Here is a 27817-nt window from a genome sequence, read left to right as displayed (position 1 = left end):
CAAACCCTATTCTGAGGCAGGGACAGGATAACAATCTAATTAAAGATAATAACAATGCCAGATCTTTTTTCAACTGGAGATGCAGGGAATGGAACTTGGGATGTTCTGCATGCCAAGCAGATGTTCTGCCATTGAGCCACAGCTCCTCTGCAAACACATGGAACTTGATCTGGTCCATCGAAGTCAGTATTGTCCACTCACACTTTTAGCAGTTTTCCATGGTCAAGCAGAGGTCTTTCCAACCCCCTGATGACCTTGTAGTTTTAACTGGAGGTGCCGGGGATTGAACCTGGGACCTTCTGCATGTCAAGCAGAGGCTTTGCCACTGAGCCACAGCCATTCCACTCACATTCAAGTGCAGTTGCAGAATTTACCTTTTTTTAAAAACCTTCCTGATGTTTTGAAGAAAATGTCTTGACATGTGTAAGGAACGTGTGAGTTGATTTTGGCTCGCCGCTGGTCAGGATCAGTGCTCATGAGTTGTGCACAATTTCTAGAGTTGGTCAAGCCATTCTTGATATGTTCAATGGAACACTGCAGTGTCCCCTGCACATGATTGTCCTTGAGGTCATTCCAGCTACTCAGGCGAAGATGTTTCCCACTTCCAAGATAGACGTTATATGCCTTTGAGAATCTGGGTTTAGCTTAATATAAGAAGGGCCCTGCTGGATCAGACCAACAGTATATCTAGACTTGCATTCTTTCCCACACTGAGGGCCACCAGTTCCTCCAGAGATCCCACAAGAGGGCAGAGAGGCTGAGGCCTTCCTAAGAGCATAAGAAGAGCCCTGCTGGATCAGACAAGTGGTCCATCTAGTCCAGATTCCTGTCTCACACAGTGGCCAAGCAGATCCTATGGAGGATCAACAACAATGCCTAAAAGCCAAGGCTTCCCTGATTAGAACAGCAGAAGTGGCCTGCTAGATCAGACCTTTGATTCATCTAGTCCAGTGTTCTGTCTTGCACAGGGGCCAACCAATTTCTCTGGAGGGCCAACAAGGCAGAGGTCTTCTGATGTTGCCTCCTGGCTCTGGGATTCAGCAGTTTAGTTCTTCTCAGCCACCGTACCTAGTAACCACTGGCAGACCTCCATGAATCTATCTAACCCCCTTTGTTTATTTTGGTGACCATCACATTTTAGTTGCTCTCTTTTTCAAGTAGCTCAGCAAAATTAAGTCACGTTTCATTGTATATTTGTGGTCGCAATCAGAACAAAAGCTGCAAATGATGTCGGTGTGACGTAGTGGTCAGAACGTTGCACTAGGATCTGGGAGACCCAAGTTCGAATCCCCACTCTGTTTTGCTGAGTGACCTAGGGCCAGTCATATCTACTAAGCCCGGATTACTTTATAGGGTTGTTGTGAGGCTAAAATGGAGACGGGATGAACAATGTAAGGGGTCACCATTGATGAGAAAGGCAGGATATACAGGCAGTGAATGAATAAACAAATTTAATAACCATGGTTAACCTGTTCTGCGCTGTTTTCAGCAAAGTCTTAATGTCGTTTAATTAAATTGATTCTCAAATCACTGACTTCATGGAGTGGGACTTCCTGTCCTCTTCCAACTTTAGGGTCAGGAGATCCTGGGAAGGAGCTTAGAGGCAAAGTTGGGATGTAGGGAAAGTTGGTGAAAATCACCAGCCCTTGTTTCTTTGGTTGGATGAATTGGGGGGGGGGGGAGGGTAGTGTTGGAGATTGGCCAACAGAACAGCTGGATTTTCTCTGCAAATTCTGCAATACATCTTCTATGCTTGGAATGTCCAACAAAGTTCCTGTTTTTCTAGGAAATAGAACAGTTCATCAAGAATCTGGAGGATGCGCAGGATGAATATGACTTCAAGTTCAAAACCTTGCAGGTCAGAGGTGAGTCCAGACCATGGCAATTCTGGCCAAATGCTCCTGCAGTGACACTTGGACATGAGGTTAATTGCAGAATGCAAAATTTGGTAAATTTTGGGAAAGTCCAGAGTTTGTTGCCAGCCTCTCCAAGGGACTTTCCATCCTTCAGATCCCCGGTCAAATCTGGTTGGGATATTAAAATTTTCTGAGCATATCAGGTTCCCCCTGTATCTTCCAGGAATGCAGAAATCTCAGAGGCTTGTAGGATTTTGCTAGTCATTTCAACTCATTATAGGAAGTCTGGCTCTGTTCAGTCTTTGTTCTCTCCTGCTTTTCCTTTCCTCCTCAGATTTTGTCGCTTCCCCTATTTCTGATTTTACATTTTTAGACTCAGAGCCAATGGCAAAGCCACTTCCGATAGGCAGGATCGAGCTCAAAGGTGGATCACAGAATCCCTTAGAGCAGCGGTTCTCAACCGCCCCAACTGTGGTGGTGGGCGTGTGTGCAAGCATTCAACGATCTGGAGGCGGCCAATGCCATAGCTCTGCCCCCCGCCGGCCGGCGCCACCACCGACCTCAACCTGTCCTAGCAACCCTGCAGAAGGGGCCAGATGACCCTACTTGGGGTTGGGACCCCGAAGTTGAGAACCACTGCCTTAGAGCCAGGGATCCCTGTCCTTTTTGAGCCTGTGGGCACCTTAGGATTCTGACGTAGGTCGGTAGGCTCAAGTGCAAAATGGCTGCCACAAGAATGGCATTCCAGGGCATTCCAGGAATGATTATTTTGAGCTAGAAACTTATAAGGGATCTCAACATGATATACATCACCTAAAATTCCCCAGAGCCTCAGGGTGGCCCATGGGCTGACAATAAATGCATGGAATAAAACTCTGGTCCACTCAGGAAAAAACACCATAAACCTGAGGTATCCAAGTTCATTATTATTTTTCTCACGCCTTCTTGCAGTGCCTTCAAAACATGTTCCCATACAGTACCCTGCTGCATGAGAGCTGCCCCTGCCGATGAGTTCCCTTCCCAGGAGCCTCCAACCTGCAGCCTTCCCAGGTCTTGGGGAGAGGGAGAGGTCATCCGCAGAGTTCTTCCACCCCCTCAGTCTAGCTCCCATTGTATTCCTGAATGCAACGGGCTTTGTCCCAAGTGTCTCCATAACTTAAGTACAACGCTCCCAGTTACATCAGCGTTCCCCACAATGTCACCTGTGGGCATCTGCCGGGACTTCCTTTGGTGTCTGCTGAGCTCTTCAGGAAATAGGCGGGACCAGGGCCTGTGACTGGCTGCACTCATTTGAATGAAAGGGTTTTCCACTGGAAGATGAGGAAGAATAAGAAGCACCTGGGCTTTCTGTAGTCAGTCTGTAGTTTCTTTTCCCCTACAGCACGGATCCTCAACCTGTGGTCCTCCAGATGTTCATGGACTACAATTCCCATGAGCCCCTGCCAGCAAACGCTGGCAGCGGCTCATGGGAATTGTAGTCCATGAACATCTGGAGGACCACAGGTTGACTACCCTTGCCCTACAGGCTTTCCTTCTTCCCAGGAAGTGTGAGGAGAAAGGTATTTCCTTCAGCTCCACCTCCCTTGGCAGCCATTTTAGGGCGACACTAACTGTCCTCTCTGTCTGTCTGTCTGTCTCTCTCTCTCTCTCTCTCTTTGTCTGTGTCTCTCTGTGTCTCTCTGTCTGTCTGTCTGTCTCTCTCTTAGATTATTAGTTCATATATATATATATATATAATATTAATAAAAGCCAATGAAACTGCCCCATGCAATACTAAGACCAACAACAAGGACTTATATGTGCCATTCTCACACACATTTTGCGATAGGGCATGTTTTTGTCTGTTGGGTGTTACCCCATGCACATACCTGGGTACCCAATTGTGTTAGAAGCCCAGTCATCCAGGAACCTCCTTCTTGCATCGTAATTGAACCCTTCCGTTTTAGACTCTACTTTCGCCTTCTTGGGGGGGGGGGCAGAAATGCCACGGGGTGTGAATGTCACTTCCTTCCCCCCCCCAGACCTTTCCATCTGCTGAAGCATGTGAATTGGGGGGGGGTGAATTTGTCCTTGAAATTCTGCAGATCTCAAGTGCCTGTTTTGATATCTACACTTACTTTGGGTGCAGCTGGACATGATACGGTCCCTCTCTGTGTCTTGCAGAGCACGAGGCCAACAGCATGACTGCGGAGGAGAGCATGAAGGAAAAAATGCAGCTGCACACCATGTATTTGCAACTCGACATCATGAGACAGGTGATGCCTTGGTGGTGGCAGTGCATTGGCTCTAACAGCAGGTGCTGCCTTCGTTTTGAAGCTAGGTCAAGAGGGCTCGCCACATTAGTCTGTCTTTGGGAGTAGAAAAGAGCCAGAGTCCAGGAACATCTCGGGGACTGACAAAATCTGGGGCAGGGTTTTGAGCGTTGGTGAGTCTCTGCTCACTTCTCCAAAGACTTCTTCTTTTGAAGCGTCGGTTAAGCATGTTGCTTTCCTGACTTGTCTCGGGTTTGGTAGGGGGTCGTCTTCTGGTAGTTTTTGCCTCTAATGTTTCTTCTGCATCTGTGGCCGGCATCTTCATACCAGAACACCCCCCCCAACCCGAGAAAACTAAAATAGCCACTCTAGATAATTCCTCAATCGGAGTTAGTAACCCTGGTTGCGTATCTTCTAGGACAGGGGTAGTCAACTTGTGGTCCTCCAGATGTCCATGGACTACAATTCCCATGAGCCCCTGCCAGCAAATGCTAGCAGGGGTTCATGGGAATTGGAGTCCATGGACATCTGGAGGACCATAGGTTGACTACCCCTGTTCTAGGATACCCCAGCACCGAGCAATGGTGAGGTCCAATAAGGACATGGAACCTCCTTTGTGACTGCAATCCAGAATTATGTTACCAACACCTCTTTGGGAAATTCTGGGAGATTTGGGATGGCAGGGGTGATGGAGGGGGAGGGACCTCAGCTGGGTACAATGCCACAGAGGCAACCCTCTGTAGCATCCGTTCCCTCTGTAGTCTGGAGATAAGCTATAATTCCAGGGGATCCCCAAATCTCATTAAATGTTAACATCCGTCCTCAGCAGGGTATAATACCCTAGAAGTCTACCCTCCAGAGCAGCCATGTTCCCCATCAGAACTGATATCTGTGATCTGAAAAGTTGTAATTCTGAGATATCTCCAGGCTGCACCTGGAGGTGGGCCACTGGGCCCAGAATCCTTGCTGTTCACATGTGATCTGGTTGGAAAGTAAACATAGAAGGGTTTCCCTGAAATTAGGAAGTTTGAAAATCATGAGCATTTTCTAGTTTTGGCTGCCAGTCTGGAAAATCGTCTTTGTGATTTGTGAGAGCCAGCTTGGTGTAGTGGTTAGGAGTGCGGACTTCTAATCTGGTGAGTCGGGTTTGATTCCCGCTCCTCTCCCACATGCAGCCAGGTGGGTGACCTTGGGCTCGCCACAGCACTGAGAAAAGTGCTCTGACTGAGCAGTGATATCAGGGCTCTCTCAGCCTCACTTCCCTCACAGGGTGTATGTGGTGGGGAGAGGAAAGGGAAGGTGATTGGAAGCCGCTTTGAGACTCCTTCGGGTAGAGAAAAAGCGGCATATAAGAGCCAACTCTTCTTCTGTAATATCAGGGCTCACCCAGCCTCACCTCCCTCACAGGGTGTCTGTTATGGGGAGAGTATTTGAAAGGTTGTCACTTAAGTATTTGAAAGGTTGTCATTTGGAGGAGGGCAGGATGCTGTTTCTGTTGGCTGCAGAGGAGAGGACACGCAGTAATGGGTTTAAACTTCAAGTACAACGATATAGGCTAGATATCAGGAAAACAATTTTCACAGTCAGAGTAGTTCAGCAGTGGAATAGGCTGCCTAAGGAGGTGGTGAGCTCCCCCTCACTGGCAGTCTTCAAGCAAAGGTTGGATACACACTTTTCTTGGATGCTTTAGGATGCTTTGGGCTGATCCTGCGTTGAGCAGGGGGTTGGACTAGATGGCCTGTGTGGCCCCTTCCAACTCTATGATTCTATGATTCTAGGAAAGGGAAGGCGACTGGAAGCCGCTTTGAGACTCCTTTGGGTAGAGAAAAGCGGCATATATTTATTTTTATTTATTTATTTATTTAGATTTATATACCACCCTCCCCGAAGGCTCAGGAACCAACTCTTCTTCTTCCAGCCCCGTTAGAACGAAAGGCCTGCCATTGTAACTTCCAACTGTCTCTGAGGGGGAGGGATTGTTTTTGTTTTGAGGAACTTATCTTTCCTTTTCAGGAAGTGGTGAACAAGATCACCTTGTTGCTGAACAGAACGGAACAGGCGCAGAACGCGTTGATTAACGAAGACTTGGTGGACTGGAAACGCAGGCAGCAGATCGCTTGCATCGGAGGGCCGCCCAACACCTGCCTGGACCAGCTGCAGAAGTGGTAGGTCTCCCCCCCCCACCCAGGGGATAGGACAGGGGCCTGTAAGAAGAAGGTTAGGGGAGGGGTGGGTCTATTTCAGAACTCCCCCACCCATAAGTTCTCCCCCATCCCCCAATTAGGCTATTCAGTTCAACTCATTTGGGAGGTGGTCATCGTAAGGGAAGCTGGCTTTTTCTTTAAACAAGTTTTAATTTTCAGTGCTTTAACAAGAAAAGAATCCCTGACCAGGATCCCCCAGGCTCTTGGAAGCTAAGCAGGGTCACCCCCGGTCAGTGTTTGGATGGCTGGGAGACCTCCAAGGAAGGCCAGGGTTGTGATGTGGAGGGAGGCACTGGGGGAAAAAAAAACACCCATGAATGTCTCATGCCTGGATAGCTCAGGCTCCCCTGATCTCATCAGCTCCCAGAAGCTAGGAAAGGTCGGCCCTGCCTAGTACTTGGGTGGGAGACCACCGAGAAGTTTGAGGGTCCCTGAGCAATGGCAAACCACCTCTGCCCATCTTTGGCCTCAAAAATTCTACAGCAGGGGTGACCAAAACATGACTCTCTAGATGTCCATGGGGCTTATGGGAATTGTAGTCCATAGATGGAGTTACCATAAGTCCAGTGGAACTCGATGGTATTTATACTCTGACCTGAATGGCCCAAGCTGGCCCAAGTCTCATCAGATATTGGAACCTAAGGTGGGTCAGACATGATGAGTCTGTGGATGGGAGACCACTGAGGAAGTTCAAGTTTGCTCCACAGAGGCAGGCCATGGCAAACCACCTCTGAATGTCTCTTGCCTTGACCCGGGTGACCCAGGCTATCTTAATCTAGTCAGATCTCATAGGCTAGGCAGGGTCAGCCCTGCTTAGTACTTGGATGGGAGACACACACTCAGGAAGTTCAGCGTTGCAATGCAGAGGCAGGCCATGGCATGCCATCTCTGCTCACCGCTTGCCTTGGCCTGGGTGGCCCAAGCTAGCATGATTTCCTCAGAGCTCATAAGCTAAACAGGGCTTGTTCCTGGCTGGTATTTAGATGGGAGACCACCAAGAATATCAGGGTCGCTATGAGGGGCAATCAGTAGCAAACCGCCTCTTAATGTCTCTTGCCTCGAAACGCCTTCTGAATCAGCATGTATCTGCTGCGATGTGATGGCACATTACACACACACACACACACAAGCACCTTTCAAATCAGTATTAAGGGGTTTTCTGACGATTCCAGAGAAAGGCAAGAAAACATCTGAGAAACTGCTGTGCTGGGAAGGTTTGAATATCCTGCTCTCCGGCGCAAGATAGCATTTTGGCTTATCTACAAATTGTGTGCAGGAAGCATGGTGTGAAGAAGAGTTTGGTTTTTACACCCTCCTTTTCATGACCTGAAGGTGTCTCAAAGCGGCTTATGATCACCTTCCCTTCCTCTGCCCACAACAGACCCCCTGGGAGTCAGTGACTGGAAGAACAATAAATTTGCTCCTAAGAATAATTTGTGTACGGTGTTTGGGGCATCTGTATCCAGCTTTTAATGAAGCCTAAATGACTGTATCTTGTTCTTGAGTGTCCCCTCTCTCACCCTGGAGTCATATTAGAAATCAATGCCATCTTTTTAGGCTAACTTTTTCTACCGGACATGAATGCAACTGGGTTTTCCTGTGCGTGTAATGTGCCATCAAGTCTCCTCTGACTTAGGGCGAACCTGTGAATTAATGTCCTCCAAACTGTCCTGCTGTTAGGCTTGCTCAGATCTTGCAAGCTGTAAGCTGTCACACTCTTGCTGGAGTCCATCCATCTCATCTGGGCTTATCTTCTTTTCCTGCTGCAGTGGGGAGAGGAAAGGGAAGGTGACTGTAAGCCGCTTTGAGACTCCTTCGGGTAGAGAAAAGCAGCATATAAGAACCAACTCTTCTTCTTCAGTAATATCAGGGCTCTCTCAGCCTCACCTCCCTCACAGGGTGTCTGTTGTGGGGAGAGGAAAGGGAAGGTGATTGTAAGCCGCTTTGAGACTCCTTCGGGTAGAGAAAAGCAGCATATAAGAACCAACTCTTTTTCTTCTACCTCATGGGGTGTCTGTTGTGGGGAGAGGAAAGGGAAGGTGATTGTAAGCCGCTTTGAGACTCCTTCGGGTAGAGAAAAGAGGCATATAAGAACCAACTCTTCTTCTTCAGTAATATCAGGGCTCTCTCAGCCTCACCCACCTCACAGGGTGTCTGTTGTGGGGAGAGGAAAGGGAAGGCAAATGTAAGCCACTTTGAGACTTCATGTAGAGAAAAGCGGCATGTAAGAACCATCTCTTCCTCCTCTTCTTCCTCTTCTTCTTCCTCCTTTTCTTCCCCCTCTTCCTCTTCTTCTTCCTCTTCTTCCTCTTCTTCCCCCTCTTCCTCTTCTTCCTCTTCTTCTTCCTCTTCTTCCCCCTCTTCTTCTTTCTCTTCTTTTCTTCTTCTTCACGTGATCATCTTCTCCATCAGTTTCCTTCAATATCACACTAATCAGGCCATAACCCCTCTGCCCTAAGCAGTGCCCCCCCCCATTGAATTCAAGCGTTTTAGGGAGGTCTGACTTAGCTTAGGGTAGCAGCAATGCTGTTTCCGCTTCCAAGGACCTCATTCAGGAGCATCCACCTGTTAAGATGCACGTTTTGTGGCGGCAGGTTTACCACCATCGCCGAGAGCCTTCAGCAAGTGCGGCAGCAGCTTAAGAAACTGGAAGAGCTGGAGCAGAAGTACACCTATGACACCGACCCCCTCACCCAGCACAAAAGGACGCTTCACGACCGGACGTTGGGCCTCTTCAAACAGCTCATCCAGTGGTAAGTGATGCGCATCTTGCTTGCGCCTTCTGAGGCCTATTTCGTTTTGTATTATGAGCCAGCTGGTCTGAAACCAGTTGTGAGCAATGTCGTTTTCAAAAAATATTCTTGTCATTTCCCGGTTTAAATTGTTTTTTGTTTTTGTTTGTTTTTTTGGCTTTCACGCCAAAAAACAAACAAAAAAAAAACAATTTAAACCGGGAAATGACAAGAATATTTTTGAGAAAGCATTTCATTAATTTTCTTATCAAAAAAATTAATTTAAGTCCCCCGGTGCTTCATTCATTTAATATATATATATATATATATAATTAGAAAAATTATTATTAAAAAAACAACATTTTCCACGTACCAAATTTCCCCCCTCCTCTCTGTTGGTTTTCAGTACTGTAGTTTGGAACTGCTCCAAAGGAATATGAACTTCATTTGTGTCACTGCTTGGAAAAACTCTGGTCTTCATTATTGTTGTCTTGAGTGAATTTCCTATGAGACAAGACCACGCTTTAATTCTTCATTCTCTGTCTAGTTCCTTTGTCGTTGAAAGGCAGCCTTGCATGCCCACGCACCCCCAGAGACCGTTGGTTCTGAAGACTGGGGTGCAATTTACGGTGAAGCTGAGGTAAATTTTGTTTCAGTCAGTCAGTAACCTTTTATTGGCATAAAATATGTATAAGACATATAAAAATAGGGTTTAAAATTTCAACAAAATAATAAAATAGGGTTACATAACCAAACAGATCTTAAAATGATTAAATAAACTATAAAAGATAAAATAAAAGGTAGGCAGCATATTTTAAATTTTGTTTAAAAACTGGCCCCTAAAGCTAGACGTCCATCCTCCTCCTTTAAATTCAGAATTAAACAGAATGGTGCCATTTGCTCCACACACTGCAAGCAAGAGCTGCAGCAAAACCGTTTCCCCAGGTTTTTTTTCCCTCCTTCGGGTAACATTTATGAACCACCTCTTAGTTTGAGTTCCATTTGTGGTCACACCTCTAACTTTAGGTCACACCTGTGTTTTCTTGGTTTCATTGCTAGCAGCTTCTCAGTCATAAAGAATGCATTGTTAAAGCCACTTTATTATTATTATTATTATTATTATTATTATTATTATTATTATTATTATTATTATTATTATTATTATTATTATTATTATAGCCCACCACTCCCAAAAGGCCTGTGGAGGGTTACAACATATATAAAACCCCAATAAAAACTACCCCTCGTACATAAAAATTGTTCAGTAAAAACAAAGCCAAGGATTTTCATTTTACAGAGGGCGTGGATGCCCAGAGGGTTACATCTCAGCAATAATTTCCACGTCGTTTTCATTGGTGGAACAAAACTTCCCTGCGTCGTACCCCCCCCTCCAAAACTGATTCTAGGGGGTGCAAGAGTGGTGTGAATGTGAATCAGAGGTCTGTAGCAGGTAAAGGGGAAATAGCTGAAAATCACACACAACCCCCCCCCCCCCCTTCCGTTAGCAGAAAGTTCTCGCTGTGCCCATCCCTGAGAGCTGGTGGCTGTTGCAGCTCTGTGGCTCATGACGACAACACCATGTATACTGCACGTTCACATGTTGAAACCAACATATGGGGCTATTTCAAACATGCAGGGCACAGTCTGAATCTGGTACGTGGATGAAGTGTAGGCAGGGAAAAACACGTTGGAAGGACAGTTCACGCAGGATGTTGAGAAAGTTAAGGAGGTCCGACGCTGCTCCTGCCTGGGATAACTTCGGTGTTCTTTGTCTTTCCAGATTGCTGGTGAAACTGCAGGAGTTGAATTATAAATTGAAAGTGCAGGTTGTATTCGATAAGTAAGTGGCATCTTGTGTGTGTGTGTGTGTGTCTATTCAGAGCCAATGATTTTCCTCTTTCCACCTGCCTGTCGGCCACTGTTCCTTTTCATTCCAGCAGTGCTGCTGTTCTGCTACATCTTTCTATAGTTGCTCTAATTGCTTTTCTGATGTGGAGCTTGGAGGGGAGTGAAGGGCAGAGGGCTCTGGCCTGGGTGGCCCAAAATAGCCCGGTCTCTAGGTCATGGAAGCCAAGCAAAATTAGCACTGGGATGGGAGAGCCCAAAGGAAAGCCGGTGTTTACAACCTCTGGTTGTCTCTTGCCTTGAAACCCCCATGAAGAGTCACCAGAAGTCAGCCATGACAGCAAGCTCTGCAAAGGATAGAGGTTGCTAGCTTTTTTTTTTTTTGCCTGGCACATTTTGTATGGACTCCTTCCTTCCTTCCTTCCTTCCTTCCTTCCTTCCTTCCTTCCTTCCTTCCTTCCTTCCTTCCTTCCTTCCTTCCTTCCTTCCTTCCTTCCTTCCTTCCTTCCTTCCTTCCTTCCTTGCCACAGTTTTTTGAAAGCTCTCTCAGCCTCACCTGCCTCACAGGCTGCCTGTTATGGGAAGAGGAAAGGTAGTTGACTGGCCGCTATTTTGAGACTCCTTTGGGTAATAAAAAAAGGGTACCAAATTCCAGCACTTGTTCCTCTTTGTAGTGTTTTTCTCATTAACATTTTTTAAAATAATAAAATAAGAGAGGAATTCCCTTTCCAAAAAATCTGACCTTGTCTCTTTTCTTCCTTTGCAGAGACGTGAATGAGAGGAACACAGTAAAAGGGTAGGTTTTCTTCATGCCCATCCATGGCTTTTCTCAAACGGCAGATTTTTCCGTTGCCTCACAGACTTCCCTCTTTCTGACCATGTAGGTTTAGAAAATTTAACATCTTGGGGACAAATTCTAAGGTGATGACCATGGAGGAGTCGAATGGAAGCCTGTCAGCAGAATTCCGGCACCTGGTGAGGCATCTTCTAATATTTTCAGCTTTTTTTTCTTAACATTCTTCAGGACAGGTCAGTAGAAGGTAACTATGTCCCTCTCTTGCACTATGGGATGTTAAAATATAGTAAGACAAGCAGAATTTTAACCAGTTGGATGAATATAGCCAGGCTTGCTATTGTGCATTGTATATTATGTATATCTTAAAGTTACACTGTTCTACAAAATTACTTATGAATGCTGAAATGCCATGATATGGATCTTGGTTCTTTACAGCATATGGGCTCAGGATGAAGGCTTGATTATAAACGTAATGCATGTCTACTAAAACCAGAGCTGTCCCTGAATGAGAATCTACAGAGAACCAGCTTGGTGTAGTGGTTAGGAGTGCAGACTTCTAATCTGGCATGCCGGGTTCAGTTCTGCGCTCCCCCACATGCAGCCAGCTGGGTGACCTTGGGCTCACCACAACACTGATAAAACTGATCTGACTAAGCAGTAATATCAGGGCTCTCTCAGCCTCACCTCCCTCACAGGTTGTCTGTTGTGGGGAGAGGAAAGGGAAGGCGACTGTAAGCTGCTTTGAGACTCCTCCAGGTAGAAAAAAGAACCAACTCTTCTTCTTCTTCAGTAATATCAGTGCTCTCTCAGCCTCACCTCCCTCACAGGGTGTCTGTTATGGGGACAGGAAAGGGAAGGCGACTGTAAGCCGCTTTGAGACTCCTTCAGGTAGAGAAAAGTGGCATACAAGAACCAACTCTTCTTCTTCTTCAGTAATATCAGGGCTCTCTCAGCTCCACCTCCCTCACAGAGTCTCAGTTGTGGGGAGAGGAAAGGGAAGGTGATTGTAAGCTGCTTTGAGCTTCCTTCAGGTAGAGAAAAGCGGCATATAAGAACCAACTCTTCTTCTTCTTCAGTAATATCAGGGCTCCCTCAGCCTCACCCACCTCACAAGAGTGTCTGTTGTGGGGAGAGTAAAGGGAAGGTGAATGTAAGCAACTTTGAGACTTTGGGAGTTAAATCATTTTTATATTTTTAAAAATTGGTAAATGTTTATTGGGTGATCTGACCATACATGATCATGTCAACCTGCCCCTCTCCTCCTCAAAAGGCCAATGATGGGCCTGGAGATTTTGGGAAAGGGAGGGGCCCCAGGTGGGCGAGTACACAGCTATGCTTCCCAACCATATTCACAGTCGCACCATTTCCGGGGGTCCTTGAAACCTGAAGAGTGCTTCAGGGGTTTCTCAACGGTTAAAAGAGTTGAGAAAGGCTGTATTAGACCTTCACGTAAAGCTTTTCATTTCCAAAATGGTGGATTGTATGAGGCCAGAATATCCCCTTAGGCTGATCCTACATCCAGCTACATAAAATGACAAGGGATGTGGTGGGGTAAAATATATTTTTGGATCTGTTGCACACTGAAAAAAACCTTGTGTTGAAGATTTTTGTTTGTTTGTTGACAGCAATTAAAAGAGCAGAAAAATGTTTGCAGGACTAATGAGGTAAGAGGAGGTCACAATGGTGCCCCTTCCCCTTCCCCTTCCCCTTTGATTGTCTTTTCATGAAGTGGCACACTGGGGGCTCCACTCTTTTGCAGTATGTGATGCCTTTGAGTAGCAGGCAAAACCACAAAATGGCTTCCATGGGAGGCGGGGTCAGACACACACACATAGAAAAAGCCCAAGTGCAAGGGACACAAGGAATATATATATATTTAAACGACCTGATAAAGAGGAGTGTGAGGAACAATAAAACCAACACTGGGAGAGAAAGAGAAAAACTTCTCTCGGTCAGTTCTCTCCACCCCATGCATAATTTTATAAACCTCCGTCACATCCCCATTTAGTTGTCAATGGAAAAGTCCCCGATTCTTCAGCCTTTCCTCCTAGGGAAGGGACCCCAATCCCCTCTTCATGTGGGTTGTCCTCCTCTGGACTTTCCCCAGCTCTACAGGGTCCTTTTGGTGATACAGTGACCAGAACCATACACAATCTTTCCCCCTCTCGGTCTCAGCAAATTAAGACCCCCGTTCGCCTGAGTTGGGAGGTTAATGAATGATTGATGGTATTTGACTGCTGAATTACCACGAGGGGGAGCACTCAAGCTGTATGAAATTGTAAATAGGGACTCTGCTTTCTTCCCCCCCCTCCCCAAAAAAGGGGCCTTTAATAGTAACAGAAGAACTCCACGCTCTCTGTTTTGAGACCACGCTGGAACAGGGCGGGCTAATCATTGATCTAGAGGTAAGACTTTATTTATTTATTTATTTATTTATTTATTTATTTATTTATTTATTTATTTATTACATTTATATACCGCCTTCCTTAACGGCCTCTTGTGGCGCAGAGTGGTAAGGCAGCCGTCTGAAAGCTTTGCTCATGAGGCTGGGAGTTCAATCCCAGCAGCCAGCTCAAGGTTGACTCAGCCTTCCATCCTTCCGAGGTCGGTCAAATGAGTACCCAGCTTGCTTGCTGGGGGGTAAACGGTAATGACTGGGGAAGGCACTGGCAAAGCACCCTGTATTGAGTCTGCCATGAAAACGCTGGAGGGCGTCACCCCAAGGGTCAGACATGACTCGATGCTTGCACAGGGGATATCTTTACCTTTTACCGCCTTCCTCTGAGGCTCAGGGCGGTTCACACGAAACGTAGAGGAACAAGAACAATACGTAAAACTCAGCCACAAAGTCAAATGGGTAGTGATAATAGTACCTGCAGCAATGAACCAAAAGGATAACGTTCTAACAGAATGGCAGTCTGACAGACCCCTGGTTCCTTTAAGACCAACAAAGATTTAGTCAAGGTGTGCAAGCACCCTTCTCCAGAGCTCACGCCTTGAATAAATCTTTGTTGGTCTTAAAGGTGCCACTGGACTCTGATTTTATTGTGCTGCTTCAGACCAGCACGGCTACTCATTTGAATCAGACCCATGGTTGGTCAGCTCAGGTGCATGGATTCATGGGAGGGAGGTTCGGGGGCCCAGTGCATGTGGTTAGTTCTGGTCAAACTCCATATGTCTGTTGGAAGAGCTCACTCAGTGGGGAGTAATGCCATAGACTCTGTTCTCCAAAGCTGCCATTTTTTCCAGGGGAGTGGATCTCCATTGTTCGGAGATCAAGGCCAATACCAAGATATCTCCGGGCCCTACCTGTGTTTGCTGACTAACCATACCTAGTGGCAGGGGATGATTCGAGACCATAATGTTATAAAAGAATAAAAAGGGTCTCTTTAAAACAGTGCTCATTAGTCTGATAGGTTCTAATTTAATAGTCACCGATATCCTTGCATGGACCGTTGCAATCTAACTTGAGACTTCTTTTGTTCATTGGTTCCATTGTGTATGTATGTATACGTATCTGTGTGTGTGTATTTGTGTGCGTGTGTATATGAATATATATAAAATTTATTACAAGCATTCTCCCTGCTTTCTTCTGCCATCGTGGTTTTCTAGACCGCTTCCCTTCCGATTGTTGTGATTTCCAACGTCAGCCAGCTGCCGAGTGGATGGGCCTCCATTTTGTGGTACAACATGTTATCGAGTGAACCCAAGGTAAGGATCGAAACAGAATGAGGGGAACAGCCACTGAAGTTTCTTTAAACTTTCTGTCTGGCAAGATTATACGTATATTACACATCCATGTTTAGTAGAGGCAAAGCCCAGCATCCCCAGGACAATACACCGCACACCCTCCTTCTGCTCACCACTCAATCTTGAGATTCATGGCTTCTCTTACGTGTGGGGCAATGATGCTCTGTATTCTTGGTGCTGGGAGGGCTTCTGGAGTTCTTGGCCCTGCTGGTGGACTGTTAATTAAAGGACACTTCGCAGTCATTTAATTAATAGAAGCGCTCGATAGCACCTAAAACGCATTGTCAAGGAGCCCCTTAAAGGTGTCTGTGCACATATCAAAATGTTCTACAGTTGCTCCCAAGCAGCAGCATTAGGTCTGCAGGAGAGACCTCTCCCTTTGGATCTCCACTTTGAAGAGCAACTGGTTGGGTGGGACTAGGGAGCTACTTTGAAAAGTCGAGGTCTTAAAAAAAATGGTTCATGTGTGGACACATCCCACTCATTTGACCTCCCAACTCTTAAATTTTTGTTCTTCTTTTCCCTTTTAGAATTTGTCCTTTTTTCTGAACCCCCCGTGTGCAAGGTGGTCTCAGCTTTCTGAAGTGCTGAGCTGGCAGTTTTCATCAATGACCAAAAGAGGGTTGAATGCCGATCAGCTGAACATGTTGGGGGAGAAACTGCTCGGTAGGTGGGGTTGGACTAGAGGACCCTGAAGGTCCCTTCCAACTCTGTGATTCTGTGACATCCGTCTATTACACTGATGGGACCTGCCCTTTTGAGAAAAATGTTCTTGTCTGAACAGAACTTTTTCTTCTCACTGGGGGTTGGTGGAGTGTTTGAGGATCCCCTGGAAATACAGTTCATCTCCAGGCAGTTAGGCTGAAGGGAAAGCTCCTCCCCATCACGTGCGTCCCTTCAAAATGAATGCACGTGGCCACAGACACCCCTTGGCTAGCACAGACTGTTGTTTGGCTGGTGATGTCTGCCCTGCTGAAGCCTGAGGCCTACTGCTGGCAACTGCAGTCCTTGTTGTTGTCTGCAAGGCCAAGTCATTGTCTAATAAAAGTGGGTCACCTAGTTCCAACCGAAGTCTCACTGTCTACTCTCCTGTAAAGCTAACTCCATTTAAAATTCTGGCCCACTTATACCTTTGATTTTGTAGGACCTTCCTGGCAAATACAGATTTTTATTTACCAGGCCAAGCTTAAGACAAGTCACCAGTTCCCATGTCTCGCCACCCATTTACTTGTTCACCATTTACAGTTTCAGGCTCTAAATATTCTTTATTTAGATTTTCCTGCATGTTCCAGACTCGCAGGACCCATGCTGGTCTGTTTGTGCCCCAAAATACAAACAGTTGCTGGTAAGGGCTGGCCAAAGTCCATAGCCCAGGAGGGATACACCTGCACCATTTCCACCCCAGCCTCAGCCTGCAAGACTCTACCACCCTCTTTATTATTGCTGCTCACCTCTAGATTATAATCTTCAGCTCTGCAGGAAAAAATGGCTACTTTGGAGGGTGGACTTTGAGGCATTGTACCATTTTGAAGTCCCACCTCCAAACCGCCAAGAATATTTCCAACCCAGGGCTAGCCAACCTCCAGGTGGGGCCTGATGGGCTCTTGGAATTTCAGTTCATCTCCTATAAAGATCAGCTCCCCATGCAGAAACAGCTGCTTTGGTTGTTGTGCAGAAGAAACAAAAGCCTCCCATGCAGGTTGTTGTGCAGATGAAACAGGAGGCAAAAGAACCTCCGCAACAGCATCCAGTTTCATCTGCACAACAACCTTGCCTGGTAGACCTCAAATGTTCAGAGAGTTGCAGAGAAGAGACATCTGCCCTCGAGCAGCGAAGCCGGCCAGAGCAGTATTTTAAGTGAGAAGGGGCTTTTCTGTGGCCTCTCTGTCAGCCTGCGGTTAGGCAGAAGGGGAAAGCTTCCCCCTATTCAAAATGCAATCACATCCATGCCCTCAGGCTCCCCTGCGTTGCTCTTGGAAACGCCTCCCTCCCCTCAGTCAGGGGCTGTTAGAGGCTTCTTCACAGCAGGCTTGAAAGGAAGTGGGGGTGCGGAATCATGAGCAAGAGCAGCAATTGGCCCTGGGGAGAGGGGAGATTCCACCAATAGGAGTTTTTGGAACCTTCAGCATGTTGTCAGATGTATGAATGACTTTTTATGCATATAGATGACCTCAAAGTTGTTTGTTCTAAATGTTTGCATAATAATTCATACTTAAACTCTGCCAAAGAGGAGCAAAGCACTGCTTAAAGCAGCCTTTCTCCTTTTTTTTACCATTGAGAAACCCATGAAACATTCTTTGGGTTCTGAAAAACCCTAGAAGTGGCACATCATCATGAAGAATATGGCTGGGAAGCACAGCTGTGGACACACCCACACTGGGCCCCTCCCCTTCTCCCCCACTCCAGGCCCATCGTTGGCCATTTTGGAAGGGGAGAATTGGTCAACGTGTCCATTTATGGTTACATCACCCGATAAATGTTTCACAAAAGTTAAACATATATAAAAAATTAATTCCCACCCATTTGGGAAACATGAAACCCTGGTTCAGAAAGCCTGGCTTAAAGAATAAACAGCTTTATTGAGAAGGGTAACAATTTTGTTAAGAAGAGGCAAGAGAGAGAGAGAGAGAGAACGAACTAACTAACAGTATGACTGACTAACTGCTGTTGAGCCAAATACAGTCAGTGGGTTCAAAGGAGTTGGAAATCTCCAGTTAAATCAATCAGGACACAGGCGATCCTGTGAAAGGAACTTCCTAATTTAAATATGCTAACATCTCCTCCAATGCCCAAAGATATTCTTCATATACTGTTGAATCATGCACACTCCACAGATCTTGCACATTCCAACACTAAATCTATTTCTTGACTCTGCTTCTGTTGTGGAGCTGGAGAAGGAAGAGGCAGCTAAGGCAGAAGAGTTTGGGAGGGGTTTAGGCCCCTCAGTATTTATTTACCAGTTGCTCAGGCCTTTCCCACATGCACTCTCTCCCTGCCACTCCCCGCACACAAACACGTTACAGTTTTTTAAGAATAGGTTTCTTGTCTGGAATCCAGGCAACTTTATGGAAGACAATTGTAAAAACCACAATTAAAATTAGTAGAGATGAAACCATCTCCTCTCAGCTGCTTAAAGAAAGGAGTCACTGCTTAAGAGCATGTATTTGTAGACCTCTGTATAGTGGATTCGTAGGATTTGTAGACCTCTGTATAGTGGATACTATAGAAACATTTGGAGGTTTACCCTAGGATCACGAGTATATCCATCTGATATTTGATAGGAATGTATTTAAAGAGGATCTATTATTGAAGGTTAAAGAATATCTTCCATCACTGACAAAGATTCCGAAAACGAAAAAATACCCAGGAGTTTGTTCTGATGACGTTTTGGGAGTTTGAAGAATTGTTTATAGTGGAATAAACTGTTCATTTGCCATCGCCAGCTTGAAAAATGATTTCATTCGTCTGAAGAAGTGGGCAGGCACCTGAAAGCTTCTCTGCTGAATTAAACCTGATTGATCTTAAGGGTGCCCCTGGACTCAGACTTTACTCTGCTGCTTCAGACCAACCTGGCAACTCACTAGAATCTGATCTCTTTTAGGTGCTAATGCAGGTACGGATGAAGGCATCAGCTGGGGCAGATTCTGCAAGGTAGGAGATCCTGATCTTCAGCAAATTATATACAGCTTTATCTAGCCAACGTGCAGCTCTGCTTGGACATGTTGACTTTCGTGAGACAATGCTAACGTGTGTTTTTTTTCTGAGCACTTAAAGTGATGGGCTCAAGCAGATTTTCACTGAGCGCTGTATCCACGATAAATTAAAAATAGAACCCTAGCGTTGTAAGGGGCCATACAGGCCACCTAGCCCAACCCCCTGCTCAAGGCAGGATGAGCCTAAAGCATTGGTGAAATTTACTTGAGCCCAGCAGGGATGCTTTTTCTTAAGACGGTCGGTCACATGCCCTTCATCACAGTGGAAGGTAAAAAATATGAGCGTGGAACTCCTGAGTGCATGAAAAAGGGTTGGATCCAGACTCTCTTTCCCGCTAACAGAAGTCTCTTCTGTCAAAGGAACACAACTTTTCTGCTGCTGCCCCGTTCCCTGATCTCCCTGAAAAGCTGTTTCTGGGCAGCTGGAAGCCCTCAGGAATGGCAGAAGCAGCAGCCAGAGGAGGGGTCTGCAGCCAGAAGACTGAATTAGCGGCAACAAAACCTTCCATTTGTGGAAAGCTCAGTCTGGATCCAATCTGCTTTCATACATGGAGTCTATATGTTGTTGTTGTTGTGGTGGTGGTGTACATAGTCAGACTAAAATCTGGGCTTCCCATTCTGACTAGTAGTGGCTTTCTGGGGTCATCCATAGAGGTCTTCCATATCAGCCATAGCTGGAAATGCCAGGGTTTGAACCTGGGACCTTCTGCATGCAAGGCAGGTGCTACCCCACTATGCCACGGCCCCTCCTTGGAGAGAAAGGAACCCAGTCCTTATAGTGTGTGACAGTCCACCCAGCTTTGTCTTCTCCAGGTTTCCTCAATGTAATTGTCAAGATATGCCTCTGAGCAGGAGAACCTTGCGTCCTGAAGAGGATTATGGCCATTGGGGATATTTGGGGACACGCATGGGCCTGCCGGAGCAGATGGTGGTGTTTATGGTGGAGGGGCAGCCTATGAGCATGGGGAAAGCTGGAGAAAAGTACATGGAAATTGCTAATTCAAACCCTGGACCCATCAAGGTCAAAATTGTCTTCTCAAGCTGACAGTGGCTGTCCAACGTCACAGCGTCTTTCATATCACCTCCTGCCTGGTCCTTTTAAACTAGATACACCAGGGATTGAACATGGGACCTTCTGCATACCAAGCAGATGCTCTACCAACTGAGACATGGTCCCTCCCAGATTATTGCCATATACCGAACCAGACCCTGGGTCCATCAAGATCAGTATTATCTACTCAGGCTGGCAATGACTCTCCAGGGTCTGAGGCAGAGGTCTGTCCCATCATCTCCTTGGTTGGTCCATTTAGGTGGAGATGCTGGGGATTGAACCTGGGGCCTTCTGCATGCCAAGCATATGTTCTGTAGTCCTTCCCTCAAGCCAGTAATTCTGAGTTGTTCATGTGAGAGAGAGGAAGAACCAGGTTTGGAGTTTTTAGTCTCTTTGGATTCAGTCAGCATCAAACTCTTTCTTCCACCCTGCTCTGGAGGTGGCAAGAGAACAGTCATTTTTGGAAGGGGTATGTTTTTTTGTCATAGGTGGCCAAACTGGTTTTGCCAACTTGTGGGGAGGAGTGGGACGGCGACAGCATGACAAAATGTAGACATCTGTGACCAGAGATGATGGGTCAAGGAATGTCTGTATTTACTCCCAGGGGAAAAAAATCTGGTTCCCTCGTCTCTATTTGAAGAAACAACTCCTTTTTTCCTAATTATGGTATCCTTCTCCATCACCAGCAGAGGGCGCTAACTAATAAGCAAAATGTTCTACAGATGCCTCCTAAATTTTATCAGAAACCATCTGCTCTGACTCGATTTCCTCAGTCGTGGAGTTCACCCGTCCAAGTTCTAGCCAAGGCCCTACTTAGCTTCTGTGATCTGATGGGGTCGGCCTTGCCTGGGCTCTCCAGGTCGGGTTAAGGCCTGTAGTCATCGAACAAGCCTCCCACAAGCCTTGGGACCCCTGAGCCAGTCCACCTGGGGAGAAGATAGCAATTTCCCATTTTATCAGGCAGGGAGGGGTTGGAGGGTGCTAAAAGGTGGGGGGTCTCTGGAGGATAACTGGGCCACGGAAGAGGTGAGAACCTCAGATAGGGGACAGAAAAGGATTAGGTAGAAGAGAGACACCTTGGAGTGGCCAGAAGGGCCATGGCTGGGCAGGGGAGCATTTCCTTGGGATCCAAAGGCCCCAAGGTTCAATCCCCAGGGGCCCCAATTAAAAGGCCCAAATGGTGGGTGAGGCGGAAGACCTCTGTCCTGGAAAGCTGCCGCCAGTCAGCGTAGATCAGGCTTTCTCAACCAGGGTTTTGTGCACCCCTGGGGATTCTTGACGGCCCTGGAAGTGTTTCTCGAGTGAAACCAAAAATGAATTCATTTTATATATTTTTTAAAAGTTGTTAAATATTTATCGCAGGGGTAGTCAAACTGGGGCCCTCCAGATGTCCATGGACTACAATTCCCATGAGCCCCTGCCAGCGTGGATGCTCATGTGCACAGCTCTGCTTCCCAACCATATTCTGCACAAATATAGCGCTACTTCTGGGGTTTCTTAAAGTCTGAAGAATGTTTCGGGGGTTTCTCAACAGTAAAAAAAGTTGAGAAAAGCTGACATATTCAATACCAACTGTATTTATTTGTTTGTTTGTTTATTTGTTTATTATAGAATCATAGAATCATAGAGTTGGAAGGGGCCATACAGGCCATCTAGTCCAACCCCCTGCTCTACGCAGGATCAGCCCAAAGCATCCTAAAGCATCCAAGAAAAGTGTGCATCCAACCTTTGCTTGAAGACTTGCCAGTCTTCAAGACTGACTATATATATATATTTATATACCACCCTCCCCGAAGGCTCAGGGCAGTTTACATCAAACAGAAACCATACAAATAACTTGTTTTATAATAATACAACAATAACGATAACATTATGAACAATAGAACATTGGGGAGAACAATAATTCAGCGCTTACTGATGGCCCGGTGGTCGGGCGAATCTGCAGTGATGGTTGTAGGAGGGAGGCTGAGGGATTGGAAGTGTTGGTTCAGGTCGACCTCAACCAAATGCCTGGCGGAGGAGCTCCCTTTTGCAGGCCCTGCGGAACTGTTCGTGTTCCGTCTGGGCCCTGATCTCCTCTGGGAGCTCGTTCCACCAGATATGACTCCGTATAATGTAGCTCCATTTAGGGAGTGGCCGTGGTCTTAGTGGAAGAGTATCAGCTGGGAACGCAGGTTCAATCCCTGGCATCTCTGGTTTAAAGGGATCCGTTAGCAGGAGATGGGAATGACTCCTGCCCTGAAGAGCGGTTGCCGGGCTGAGTAAAGAATTCCACCCTTGCTGCAGGTTGGCCACTGTGGGCACGTGGGGATTGGTGATGGCTGAAATCCTGCGGGGTGATGTCTAGCTCCTTAGATTTAGGGAGGGAGGACAGAGTTATGCTTTCCCTGTTTGTAATCAGTGACTGCAAAGCCAAGGAAAGTTTAAATTGTGTGGTTATGATTTCTTTCTGCACCCCACTTGTGTGTTGGGAGTCGGCTCTGGAAGACCCAGGTTCAAATCCCTTCCTTGCTGGGGATTGTAGGCTGGTCACATATTTTCAGCTCAGGGGGACTTCTCTAGGAGGTGTATCACAGGGGCTTCTCTAGGAAATCCCTGGAAGAATGGATGCAAAATATCCAGAAAACTAAGAGCGGGTACCAATTGAAAAAAAATTCTTGAAATCATCGGTGAACTAACGAGTGACTTCTGTTGTAAGCCAGATAGCGTGGTAACTATCGAAACGGTTCTCTCTCATCTTGCCTAATTTCAGGAAAATATGAATGACAAAAACTTCCCTTTCTGGCTATGGATTGAAGGAATCCTGGAGCTGATTAAGAAACATCTCCTGTGCCTCTGGAATGACGGGTAAGGCTGTCTGAGTGGATCTGCTGGTAGGCTTCAACAGACAAGATTCTCTGAGTCATAGAATCATAGAGTTGGAAGGGACCTCATGGGTCATCTAGTCCAACCCCTGCACCATGCAGGACACTCAAATCCCTATCGCTCATCCACTGTAACCTGCCACCCCCTTGAGCCTTCACAGAATCATCCTCTCCATCAGATGGCTCTCCAGCCTCTGTTTAAAAATTTCCAAAGAAAGAGTCGCCCGTGCAGTTTGGGGCTCTCGTCTCCAGCTTTAGGCTGAGTTCTTCTTGTGCTCGGAAATGGGCCAAACAAAGCTAGCTTGGGAGGAAAACCATTCCTTGCAAGTAGTCCAGTTAACAGAGATTGGATGTGGTTTTTGCATTCTGCAACATGGCACTGAAACGGAAGCGCCAACGAATCAATACAAACTTTGTTGGAATGAAAAATAATTTTTTAAAAATCTTGTTTGCATAAAAACATGAATAAAACGTTGTTGGTCTGGCGGGGGGGTTGGGGGGCTGCACTCTAAATTTGTTCTGCTGCTTCAGACCGACACAGCGACCCACCTGGAAGCACCCATGCTGAACCTTTTAAAAGTTTCTTTTATTTCTCTGTTAAAGCTTCGCTATCCCCTCCTGCCTCATGATTCAGAGCAGCATAGGATAATAGTTAAAAGGCACATTTTATGTTGTAGGCCAAAATAAAATCTAAATTTCCGTTCCCCCCCCCAAAAAAAAAAAATTGAAAGATTTTTCTTGAAAACCCTGGCCAACCTGCAGGCTTTGCAACATTTCTTGAAAATCTCCAAAGGGGGGGGGGGGACCTCACCCTTTCAAGGCACCTTGTCTGCAGTGCCGGAGCTATGACAGGAACGGTCAGAGCTCTGGATGGTGAAAGCAAAGAGTCTGTAGCCTGCTTTGACTTCTGCTTGGCTATAATTGAACGCCATGCCCAATTCTGAGCACAAAGAACCATAAAAGGGATGTTAACTAATGAAGGAGGGTTGAGGCAATTCTGGCCTCTTAAAAAAGGACCTAGACAGCCCTTGAAAAAGCTTATTAGAGACTTCCAAAACTATATGGTGAATCACAGTTGCCTAACAAATGGGGTAAACCACAAGAACTAGAACCAATCTAATGCAGAGGCTGTGAAATGGCAGAAAGTGCCTTCTGGAATAATTGGTCAAAACAGAACTTGAATTGGCCTGGAATTCTTTGTGGATGTGTGTGTGTGTGTGTTTTCAGGGGTGTAATCAACCTCTAGATGTAATAAACCCCCATTGTTGGCCTTTCAGAGGAACTGGTCAGCCTATGTGAGACGGGATGCTGGACTAGATGGACCACTGGTCAGATCCAGCAGGGCTCTTTTGATGTTCTTAGGAAAGACATGGCCTCTGTGGCCTGTTGTTGACCCTCCAGAGGAGCTGGTTGGCCACTGAGCGAGACAAGATGCTGGATTAGATCGACCACTGCTCTGATCCAGCAGTGCTGTTCTTCTGTTCTTAGGAAGGCTTTGGCCTCTCTGTCCTGTTGTTGGCTCTCCAGAGGAACTGGTTGGCCTCTGTGTAACACTAAGTGGACCACTGGTTTGTTCCAGCAGGGCTGTTCTGATGTTCTCAGGAAGGCCTCAGCCTCTCTGCCCCATTGTTGGCCCTCAAGAGGAACTGACTGGCCAGTGAGTGAGACAGGATGCTGGACTAGATGGACCACTGGTCTGATCCAGCAGGGCTCTTCTGATGTTCCTAGGAAGGCCTCGGCCTCTCTGCCCTGTTGGTGCCCCCCCCCATGGACTCCAACCCCAGAGTTTCAGAAGGAACATCCTAGCAGCTTCTCTCCTGCCCCACTTCTTCACTCCGCCTTGGAGCATCACGTTGGCAGGCCTGTGAAGGGCTCGATGGCCAACGTGTGTTTCCTTGTGCTTCCCTCGTGGGTGATGGCGTGGGCACGCCTTTCTTTCTGACTCTGCAGAAGTATCGTGGGCTTTATCAGCAAGGAGCGTGAGCGGGCCCTCCTGAAGGGTAAGGAGAGCGGCACCTTCCTTCTGCGATTCAGCGAAAGCAGCCGAGACGGAGCAATCACTTTCACCTGGGTCGAAGGGCCGCCGGAAATAGGTAGGCGAGAACCGTTCCCTCTTTGTCTGTCGAAAGCCATGTTCACCCCTCGTTGCCCCCTTTCTATCCCCAAAGCCTTTCAATGTTACCCATTACTGAGCAAACAAACAAATGCAGCTTGTGTGGGGGGGGAATGCTTGCTAAAGCCGCAAACGGCCCACGTTTTCAATGGCACCACTCCTAGGCCTATGCTTCCACGTTAGTATTATGTGAATGTATTTGTATGACATCAGCTGTATTTTGGGGGGGGGGAGCATCACCCACTAAAATTCCGTCTTTCCTGCAACACTGTGGAATAAGACAAAAAAAACCCCTCTAACCTAGTGGTCTCCAACCTTTTTCAGGCTGGGGACCAGTGTCAGACTGGAGGGTGATTGCACGGCTGCGCATGGTGCACATTTGCGGCTGTGCATGCGCTATGTGTGGCCGAAAACGTGCATGCCCAGCACTTTTGCGCATGCACGAAAGTGCTGCGATTGCATGCTTTTTGCCATGCATGCATGGTGCACATGCGCAGCCCTACTTCCCTCCCCCCCCCCCCACAGTAAGAAGCTTGCCGGGCCGCAAACTTGCGGCCTGGTAAGTTTCTTACTGCAGGGGGGGGGGCGGGGAGAGGGAGCCGCGGCCCAGTGCCAGGGCCTTTGCGGCCCGGCACCGGGCTGCGGCCCGGTGGTTGGGGATCACCGTTCTAACCATAAAAATTAAATTCAATATACAAAAAATGATCAGAACGTAAACATTTAAAACAGCCCAAACAATGCTAAAAGAGAATAAATGAAATAAAATTGAAGTAAAGAACTAAGAGTAGGGAGGGTCTGCAGGCGATATGCCACTATAGACTCCAGTTTACACCTCCAAGAAAGTTTTCTCAGGCAGGTGGCCTCTTCTCTCAGGCGAATTACCTTTCAATTATCTCTCAGGGTCAGCATCCTGCTTTTCCTAGTTCCTTTAGCTACCCGAAGAAGTCTTTTGACTAGACCTCCCCAAACTTGGGAGCCAAAGGCCACATATATATGATTTAAATGTTGAGAGGAAAACTTGATCCTTTAGAAGGACTTCATTAACAATACAATAAGTTGAAAAACAACCACTGAGGAAAACCCAATTGAAAACGGTTTAATCTAGAGGCCGTTCTGGTTGTTCTAATGCACACATATATATAAAGGAAGAGATAAGAAACGTTTATTTGTATTTATTGTGAAATTGTTTAGTATAGCCTAGGATAGGTTCTGTTTTCTGTTACAACAATTTTGAACCGTCCTTTCTTCGTGGTGTACTCTTAATCTTGTGATAGTTCCTTTAGCGGCAGTAAAGGAAGAGATAGAAGCCTACCAAAATTGTAGAGTTGATAATAACTCCAAGAGCTCTAAGCTTCAGAAGTCCAAAAGACCGAAGAAGAAGAAGGAGTAAAATAAACACGGGAGAGCCACTCGAGCTGACTCCATGTCCTCCTCGAGCCGGCGCCTCACCTTGCAATTTGGATGCTGGTCAATGACCATAAATGAAATAATCTCATCTGTGGAGTAAGTTGGCAGCCCTGTCTGAAGGGCGGAAAGGACGTCTGCCTGCGTTTGGGAATTGCGTGTCACTTTGGGAGCGACGCCAGGAAGAGGGCAGAGAAGTCTAGCTTTGTGTAGTGGTTAAGAGTGGAGGACTCTAATCTGGGGAGCTGGATTGGATTCCGGGCTCCTCCATATGAGTCTTTCTGGGTGACCTTGGACTAGTCCAGTTCTCCCTGGATTCTCTCAGCCCCTCGTCCCTCTCAGGATGTCTCTTAGGTGAGAGGAAGAGATGGCAATTGTCCGCTACTTTGAGACTCCTTAGGGTAGCGAAAAGGTGGATATAAAAGCCAGTTCTTCTACTGCCTCCTCTCATATCAAGGGCTAATTCTGGTCTCTCTTCTAATTTTTGGCCAGAACCCTATTACCACTCGGTGGAGCCCTATACGAAGAAGGAGCTGGGTGCCATAACCCTGCCCGACATAATCCGCAGTTACAAGGTGATGGCAGCGGAAAATATTCCAGAAAATCCACTGAAATTCCTGTATCCGGATATTCCCAAAGACCACGCCTTTGGAAAATACTACTCCAGACCCAAGGAGTGTAAGTGATCATATTTTGGTAGAAAAGCAGAATTTTACCAGGGCGAGTGGGCGTATTCACGTGTCTTTCCCTGCCTAGAGGCCGTGGCAGAGGTGCTCAGGGAGCTGTCTTATGCCTGACTGAGGGGTGGAGGACATCAGGAGAGCTTTGGGGCCAGCTGCAGTACTGGAGGATGCCGGGAGACACTCTGGGCTTGGGGCAGGTCCCAAGTAGTATTGCTGTCGCCATGTGGCGTCTGGAGTCATGATACGAGAGAGAGAGGATTTCCTCCACGCATACTGTGAGCCTCACTTGCTTAATTTAAGTGCATCCCACCATTCTCCCCCATGGGGTCCTAAAGAGGCTTACGCCATTCTTTTCTGTCCTACTTTCACAACAGCCCTGTGAGGTAGGCTTGGCTGAAAGTGTGTCCCTGGCCCAAGGTCACTCATCAAGTTTCCATGGTCTGAGTGGGGTTCGAACCTGGCTCTCCCAGATCCTACTCTGACACTTTAACCCACTACACCAGGCTTTTCTGGTGTTGTGAGTGTCCTGCATAGTGCAGGGGGTTGGACTAGAT

The 27817-nt window shown here is 46.8% G+C and overlaps 1 protein-coding gene across 3 annotated transcripts in view; it reads left to right on the top strand.

Annotated features, from left to right (window-relative positions):
- The window catches only part of STAT1 (signal transducer and activator of transcription 1), a 44381-nt gene that overhangs the window by 12380 nt on the left and 4184 nt on the right, over positions 1-27817 (top strand). For 2 of the 3 annotated variants that reach the window (XM_077319500.1, XM_077319499.1), the window contains exons 6-21: positions 1787-1865; positions 4020-4111; positions 6122-6273; positions 8907-9065; positions 9592-9684; positions 10825-10884; positions 11656-11685; positions 11774-11864; positions 13311-13349; positions 14007-14090; positions 15298-15396; positions 15966-16101; positions 19037-19086; positions 22952-23046; positions 25014-25156; positions 27073-27258. In XM_077319500.1, coding sequence (XP_077175615.1) covers positions 1787-1865; positions 4020-4111; positions 6122-6273; positions 8907-9065; positions 9592-9684; positions 10825-10884; positions 11656-11685; positions 11774-11864; positions 13311-13349; positions 14007-14090; positions 15298-15396; positions 15966-16101; positions 19037-19086; positions 22952-23046; positions 25014-25156; positions 27073-27258 — 1588 coding nt within the window. Of the gene's footprint in view, positions 1-1786; positions 1866-4019; positions 4112-6121; positions 6274-8906; positions 9066-9591; positions 9685-10824; positions 10885-11655; positions 11686-11773; positions 11865-13310; positions 13350-14006; positions 14091-15297; positions 15397-15965; positions 16102-19036; positions 19087-22951; positions 23047-25013; positions 25157-27072; positions 27259-27336; positions 27539-27817 lie in introns of all 3 variants that reach the window. The other variant, XR_013228004.1, reaches the window with a different exon arrangement.

The sequence above is a fragment of the Paroedura picta genome, chromosome 2, assembly GCF_049243985.1.
Source record: "Paroedura picta isolate Pp20150507F chromosome 2, Ppicta_v3.0, whole genome shotgun sequence".
Taxonomy (NCBI): domain Eukaryota; kingdom Metazoa; phylum Chordata; class Lepidosauria; order Squamata; family Gekkonidae; genus Paroedura; species Paroedura picta.
Note: the sequence above shows the minus strand (reverse complement) of the source record. Positions and strands in the feature narration are given on the sequence as shown.